At 51.1% G+C, this 7,685-nt stretch overlaps 2 protein-coding genes across 2 annotated transcripts; both read right to left on the bottom strand.

The window, feature by feature from the left end:
• Positions 1 to 203: 203 nt before the first annotated feature.
• SPAG8 (sperm associated antigen 8) lies at positions 204 to 3,041 on the bottom strand. The gene is made up of 9 exons (XM_036261773.1): positions 2,660 to 3,041; positions 2,201 to 2,581; positions 1,760 to 1,822; positions 1,428 to 1,684; positions 1,131 to 1,305; positions 886 to 931; positions 688 to 802; positions 503 to 565; positions 204 to 392 (listed from the first exon to the last, which is right to left on the bottom strand). The coding sequence occupies exons 1-9, from the start codon at positions 3,039 to 3,041 to the stop codon at positions 204 to 206; spliced, it is 1,671 nt and encodes a 556-aa protein (XP_036117666.1).
• Positions 3,042 to 3,951: 910 nt separating this feature from the next.
• On the bottom strand, positions 3,952 to 6,024 carry HINT2 (histidine triad nucleotide binding protein 2). Its single transcript, XM_036261153.1, has 5 exons — positions 5,939 to 6,024; positions 4,639 to 4,779; positions 4,440 to 4,544; positions 4,262 to 4,334; positions 3,952 to 4,142 (listed from the first exon to the last, which is right to left on the bottom strand). The coding sequence occupies exons 1-5, from the start codon at positions 6,017 to 6,019 to the stop codon at positions 4,051 to 4,053; spliced, it is 492 nt and encodes a 163-aa protein (XP_036117046.1). The 5' UTR covers positions 6,020 to 6,024; the 3' UTR covers positions 3,952 to 4,050.
• Between the last annotated feature and the right edge of the window lie 1,661 nt (positions 6,025 to 7,685).

The following is a 7,685-nucleotide window of genomic DNA, read 5'->3' as shown; positions in this document are numbered from 1 at the left end:
ATAGTTTGGGGTAAGGGTAACTCCAAGGAACTGTTATGAGGTATGAATATGGAAACACAGGGAATCAATGAATTAACAGACTCAGGATGAGAAAGAACCCTTTATGTAAAGTTCCTTCACCAAGTACAGACAGAATTCACTTCCCACCTCTCCAGTACAAACAGAAATAGATTCCATATTCTACATCTCACTTCCCTCAACCCTTAGACAGTTCTACCCCCTCCGCCACTCAGCCCTCTTCCCTGACAGCCAAGAGAAGAGATTTCTCCCAATTGGTGGGGATAATTCTCAGGTTCATAGGGCAAAGGCTGCCCCAAGGACAAAGGCACTGGTGTTGAGAAGCTGCAGTTCTTCCGGAATGGCGTGTCCAGTGTCTTGATGTTACTGACACCCTGCAGGAAGGCCAGAGTGAGGGCAGATCCTACTCTCTGCTGAGCCAGAACAGAACAACCTCTTCCTCTCCTTGTCCCTCCACTCCCAACATCTAGTTACCCTCACACACCGGTAGCTGTGGTGCCCTCTGTATCCAGAAAGTTTCAGGCTGCTCCTTACAGTAGTCGTGAGGCTGCGAGGGAGAAATACTGAATAACTCTTGGCCTGAAGCTCCGTCTCTTAATTTCTGGGTCTGCTGCTTTCCCATAGTCCCCCAGAGCCCAGCTGTACATTTGGGGTGGAGTGGGTTCTCACCTTTGTTGGGGCAGGAGGCCCTGCCTGCACCAGCTCCTTTTGGTAGTCATGGTGTGTCACAGACTCGACCTCAAAGTGCTTCTTTGTCTGTTCCTGCTCTGCCTGCACCTCTTTACTATATAGTCACAAGGGCATCAAAGCCATTCTTCCCTGGTTTTTGTCTTCCCCCTTCCCTTTCCCTTTCGCCCAGCCTCTCACCAGATCTGGTGGCACAGGAGCATCTCCAGCATGGCTTCACGCTTCCCTGTGGGAGGGCAGGGAGTGGACAGAGTGGGGGAGTCTGGTTAAGAAGCAGGCCAAGAATAAACAAAGTTGGGAAAGGGAAGGAAAATCACAGGGTTTTGCCCTTATACCCACTAGACAACCTATAATCCCACCAGAAATTCCTTCCTCTTTTTTTTCTCTAATAGACTCCTTCTGGCCCATTCCCTCATGCTTCACACCTCGAATTGGCTGATACTGGTTTCGTGGGGGCTGGTATGAGTCTTTCTGGGTGGTGCTGAGGGGTAGAGGTGACTGTAGCTGCAGGGTTAGCAGTCCCTGGTGTCCATGCCGGAAATAGAAACTCTCGGAGCCATCCTGCATGCTTGGGACTTGATCCAGGTGGTTGGTGGCTCTCTGTGGGCCCCAAGTTAAGTGATCATGATATCCTTTCTGGTACCCACTCTCATCATACACTACTGCCTCCCCCAGGAAACGGGCAGCCTTCAAGAAAACGGAGTAGGTCAAAACCTTAATACCTCTTCCTCCCAGTTGTAGAGAAGGCACCGGCCCCGAGGCAATGTTTCATTGAGAACCTTATACTTTTCTTCAACCTTGGAGGGCTTCCATAGCCCTTGGGCAGCAGGTTCAGAGACTGGCAAAAATTTCCAGGGTTGTTTCTGAGGCTCCCAGGGTTGGTAGTTATTACAGGAGGCATAATTAGGGGCCAGGGCTGCCCCAGGATTTCTGGAGCTTGTAAGAGCACAGGGACTGAGCTCAGGGTCATTGCCAAAGTCTGCAGTAGGCCCAGAGTCACAGGCAGGACCAGGGCCAGAATTAGTAGGAACAGTACCTTGAGCAGAGCCACAGCCAGGGCCAGAGCCATGGCCAGGACCAGATCTAGAGCCAGGACCAGGGCCAGAGCTAGAGCCAGGACCAGGGCCAGAGGTAGAGCCAGGACAAGGGCCAGATTTAGAGCCAGGTCCAGGGCCAGATCTAGAGCCAGGACCAGCGCCAGAGGTAGAGCCAGGAACAGGGCCAGAGGTAGAGCCAGGGACAGGGCCATATCTAGAGCCAGGATCAGCGCCAGAGGTAGAGCCAGGATCAGCGCCAGAGGTAGAGCCAGGATCAGCGCCAGAGGTAGAGCCAGGGACAGGGCCATATCTACAGCCAGGGACAGGGCCAGATCTAGAGCCAGGACCAGCGCCAGAGGTAGAGCCAGGGACAGGATCAGAGGTAAAGCCAGGAACAGGGCCATATCTAGAGCCAGGGACAGGGCCATATCTAGAGCCAGGGACAGGGCCAGATCTAGAGCCAGGGCCAGGGCCAGGGCCAGCGGTAGAGCCAGGAACAGGGCCAGAGGTAGAGCCAGGAACAGGGCCATATCTAGAGCCAGGGACGGGGCCAGATCTAGAGCCAGGGCCAGGGCCAGAGGTAGAGCCAGGAACAGGGCCAGAGGTAGAGCCAGGAACAGGGCCATATCTAGAGTCAGGGCCAGCGGTAGAGCCAGGAACAGGGCCATATCTAGAGCCAGGGACAGGGCCAGTTCTAGAGCCAGGAACAGGGCCATATCTAGAGCCAGGGACAGGGCCAGCGGTAGAGCCAGGGACAGAGACATATCTAGAGCCAGGGTCAGGGCCAGAGGTAGAGCCAGGGACAGGGCCAGATCTAAAGCCAGGGCCAGGGTCAGGGCCATATCTAAAGCCAGGGCTAGGGCCAGAGGTAGAGCCAGGGCCAGGGCCAGAAGTAGAGTCAGGGCCAGGGCCAGAGCTAGAGCCAGGGCCAGGGCCAGAGCTAAGATCGTTTGTAGTACAGGGATCCTGAGCAACACAGTAAATGTCAGGCTTAAAGGCAAGTCTCTCATGGCCTATCTTGTAGGTAAAGTTGGGTCCAGTGCAGGGCTTCCCAAGAAGACTGTCGGAGGAGGAGGGATCCAGGATAAGCCTTCGCTCAGAACAGGGCGTTTGGGTCTTTACAGATAATACAGCTGCTTTGGCAGTGGAGGCGGCTGCAGTGGCTGCAACAGCTGCTGCAGTTGCAGCTGCCAGGGCCGACCTGGGACCAATATCCGAAGAAGGACACGGTTCCGAAGAGGACCCTTGTCCTTCGGAGCTAGGCTGTAGGGGTAAAGATCTGAAAGAAAGCGAATGCATCAAGTTGTCAAAAGCTCAGCAGAGGAAGTCCGCTGACTTTCCTTGTCCCCTAACGCCTGCAGCCGGCTCTCACCGCGACCAAGATCCCTCGGTAGAATCAAAGGTCTCCATCTTCAGGCACCAGCTACCGGGTTGCCATAGAGACGGCAAACAATTTCAGGAGACTGCGCAGAACTAAGATCTAGGCGGATGTGGAGGGTGCCGAGTGAGGCAAGTTCCCTGCGGGGCGGAAGTCTTAAACCCGGTGAGATGCGGCGCGGTGTGGGAAGTCCGCTTTCTGTCTGGACTCTCATCCCCGGTTTTTAAGGTTCCGCTAATCTAAGGCCTCGCTCTCCATTCCTAAGAATGATGCTTTGAGGCTTTCTAAGGTGGTCATGTTGGAGATAGGCACAGGGCTGTTACGTAGCAGGTAACAGTAGCTTCCCCTTAGCTCGTTTTTTAAAAGTGTGTGGGGAGGGCGGGGGGCGCTTTTCAAACATTTTAAGGATGAAAATGCACCAGACAACAGCTTAAAGGCAAAATAGTGAGGCTTGGGAGTTAGTCAAAGGGTAGCAGCTTTTTGGGGGTATGATTACTTCACCCCCAATAAAAGGCCCTCACATTTGACCAACCTCCTTCCAGACCCTCTTATAATTTGGACTGACAGCTGGATAAGGGCCAGGATTGAGCACTCCACTCCTGGGATTCAGTCTCTTATTCATTCAGGCTTATTCCTACTGCTACTTGTCTAGAAGATTGACTCAGGCACACCACTAGTCACGAGGGCTTACAGATCTATAGGCAAATGCTTCTTTAACTACAGTATAGGCCTCCTTAGTGTCTCTTACCCTGACCATAGTCAAAGGGGGTCACAGTATTTTCTTTCCTATTTGTAGTAAAATCTCTATATATTTAAGACAGGGATCCAAAATCAAGTGAAAGGAAGTTTATTAGCATTACAGGATCTCTTTCCCCCCACCCCATCCGAGCATCCAGGTATAGGTATGAGGTCCTTGGTCAGTTGGTGGGTTCAACCTGGAGGCCACTGGAGCTGTCGGCCCCCAAGTACATGAATGTGCAGGTGATATACAGATTGTGCTCCTAGCTTCCCATCATTGATCACTGAAATGAAGCTTGGGGTTAGTGGGTCAGGATCATGGCAGAGGTCAAAGAATGAAGATCATACTGAGAAGTAGGTATGAGAATTCATTGGTGAGGGGTTCAAGGACCAAGTCACTCACCAAGTCGATATCCATCTCCCAACCCCTCTGCTTTTGCTGTCTTCTTGGCCACAAGGAGAAGGTGTCCTAGAAGCTACAGGGGAAGGGGAGGAAGACAGGTGGCTTTGTTCATAAGGAGCAAAACCTCTAGCTAAATCCAGGGCTCCCCCCAGTCAAACCCTGGCCCTATTCTTCCCACCTGCTGGTCTTCTTCTTCAGCCTGGCTAATTCGAGGAATGGGCTTCTTGGGAATGACCAGGAAGTGCACAGGAGCCTGAGGTGCCACATCACGAAATACGAGACACTGGGAGCAGTGACAGGCCAGAGGCCACTGTTACTTCCACAGGCTGGATGGTATCTATGTAATTCCTATGGGATGGGTCCTAAGGGCACCCCACCTGCTGGTCCTCATATAGAATGTCAGCTGGAAGGCTTCGATCCAGGATCCTGGAGAAGATGGTTGGGGTTGCTCCCTTAGGAGTTGCCTGCTGGGCCTTGGCCACTTCATTCCCATCATTCACACCTGCTGCTCCTCGGACCTGAAGGTGGGTCAAACACACCCAAGGGAGAGAGTTGGTAATACCTCTCCTGTGTACTCAGTTGGGGTTGGCAGAGGCTGGGCTCTGATGGTCATTAACTTCATCCTTTTAAGAACCTATGAGTGGTTCCCACCCAAAGGTACAGTTCAATTTCAGAGTATCAGCAGCAGAGAGTAGGGCCAGAGTGCTGAGCCTGGTTAGATAACAAGCAGTACCATAATGCAGGATTCAGCAATCCAGTTGTCTAGGACTAATCAGTTCTCAAGGGTTTAGGAAATCTAGCACTGTTCAGGGAAAAATACCCAGAATAAGAACAGTTCCCAGTTCCTATTTACCAGTGATTTACCTTAGATAAATTCCTTCTCTTGGCTTCAAATGTAAAAGAAAGGGAATGGTTTGCATAATCTCTTAATACCGCTTGGAGGTCTTTCCATATATTCTCATCTTGTGTACAGTTATTTCCATTACTTGTTTTCTGATCTTTAAGCCATGTTACCTGTTTTATTCGGGTTTAATATAATTGCCTTTTGACACAAGGGCGTCTGGTGTCACATTTGACCTCTTACAATGAATTTTAACTCCAGTCCCTTGAATCAGTGGAAGAGTTCAGTTAAGTGAACCCAGCCCCAGGGGACTGAGGGTAGGCAAGTCTCAGTTTCCCAGCGACTCTGAAAGGCTGAAAGTCAGTGTTGTCACATTGTGGGAGAAAAGGACGGGATGAATCTAACCCCTTCAGTCACTCTGGCAAAGTGGGGAAGACGAGAGGTTAACACTAGTACTCAGTAGGTCAGGAGCCTGAAGGAGGGCAGAAGACTGGCTGCAGCGAGACGAGAAAGCTCGCTTCCTGCAGGGGGCACTGAAGGGGCTGCCTAGAGCAGGCGTTCGGTCAGCTGGGCTTCAGGCAGCTTTAGAAGGCGGCAGCCGCTGCACGGTCCCTGTCCCGCCCGGACTGTGCAGGGCGTCAGTCATCGCCAGCGCGCTTCGCCCTCGTCGAGCTTTCGGAGAGGATGCCGCGACCGCCAGTCCGACCTCGCGCTCAGTCCCCGCGAGGCCACAGGGCTGCGCGCGTCTGAGGGAGCCGGGGAGGAACACGGCCCCCGGCCGCGGAGGGCGTCAGAGCCCGCAGGACCCCCTCCTCGCCCCCACGGCCACTTCTCACCTGCGTCCCCCGCGGCCCCGCGACCACCACAACCCTGCGCGCCACGCGCAGCCCGGCGGCCATCACCATGGCCGCCGCCATCTTCCCCGGCCGTGGACCCTGTCACCCGGGTCAGCGCTGCGGCGGCCGCGGTGGGGGTGCCTGGGAGCGACCGAGCGGCGGCGATTGGCTCCGCCGGCCGCGAGGAGCGAGTCCTGCCATCCGATTGGGTTGCGTTCCTGTGCCCTGCATGCCGCCCCTTAGCCCAGAGGCGTGGCGGAATCGTTTCCTGCCATTGGCGCCTTGGCCAACTCGACTATTTTTTCACCCCATTGGCTTCGTCTTCTCGTCAGCGTGGAAGTCCCTTTTCCATTGGATCCCCTAACTAGTTTCTCACTCCATTGGAAGGAAAAGGGACCAAGAGGTGGGATTTTCCCTCCAGTTAGCTCCGAGACGCCCTGTGCCTGCGCTGGAGTGGGCGGGGCTTTCCTATTCAGCTCTGGCCCCCACTGCTGGGCTGGGAGGAAGAGGGCGGCGCCTTGTCACCTGCCCCACAAAGCCTGTAAGATTGTAGACCAGCGATTTTCAACTTTTTAAATTTCATGGCACACAGAAACTAATTACCAAAATTCTGCAGCACACCAAAAAATGTATTAGCGATATGACGAAAAAACTAGGTATTGTTTTGATCCACTCATACCGAACAGCTATAGTTGACATTTTTTTGCCAGTCTAAGGGAAAAGAGGTCAGTGCCCCTGACTAAATAGGTATTGCATGTTTTAAAAATTCTTGCGGCTTAAAATTGCTGATATAAGGGCAATTCCTCCTTAGTTTATGTTTTTGTTAGCATATTCACTCCAAAGTAAAAGATTCTTCAGTTTTAAGGACGGTTTTAGCATTTTTCTTTTTAAAGGGTGTGTGTGTGTGTGTGTCCCCTATTCTGGCCACAAGACTAGTAAGTAAATGTTCTTTCCTAATTAGAAAAAGTGGGTGATATGGTTGGTTAGCTCTGTGCCTGGTATTTTCAGTAAGTAGAGTTAGAAGGACAAGGGAAATGTGTCATGGCTAGGTCTGAAGTATATTTCGTTCTGCTAGAATATATATTTTGACATAAGAAACCTGGGGGTTATGAAATGCGAATATAGTTACACCAGGTAAGTTTTAGTCTGATGTTTAACACGTATGATAAAAGTCACCACTATAGCCTGGCCAGTGTGGCTTAGTGGTTGAGTGTGGACCCATGCATTAAGAGGTTACCAGTTCGATTTCCAGTCAGGGCACATGCCCAGGTTGTGGGCCAAATCCCCAGTGGAGGGCATGCAGGAGGCAGCCAATCGGTGTTCTTTCTCATTGATGTTTCTATCTCTCTCTCTCCCTCTCTAAAAATCAATAAAGAAAAAAAAAGTCACTATTTTTAGTTTGTTTTTGAGCACATGGTCTGACATAATTTGTAGAATGAATAACATTTAGTACTATTTCCTTTTATAGTTTATGTATTGCATATTTTATTCTTCCACTTTCAGTCAATTTTTCATATTATTACACAGTCTATGTAAATACACTTTATTAGGGCTGCATAATACTTCCTTGAATGTTTTAGCATAGTAACCATTCCTTTATTGTTGACTATTAACTGAATTAGTTTTAGTGAATGGTCATCATGGTGCTACTTGCATATAACCAGTAATGAGGAACTCTCTACTTCTGGAGATAATAATGATCTCTTTTGTATAGCCATGCTATTATTGTTAGAAAGTCCTTTCTTCT

The sequence above is a fragment of the Molossus molossus genome, unplaced genomic scaffold, assembly GCF_014108415.1.
Source record: "Molossus molossus isolate mMolMol1 unplaced genomic scaffold, mMolMol1.p scaffold_m16_p_14, whole genome shotgun sequence".
Lineage (NCBI taxonomy): Eukaryota > Metazoa > Chordata > Mammalia > Chiroptera > Molossidae > Molossus > Molossus molossus.
Note: the sequence above shows the minus strand (reverse complement) of the source record. Positions and strands in the feature narration are given on the sequence as shown.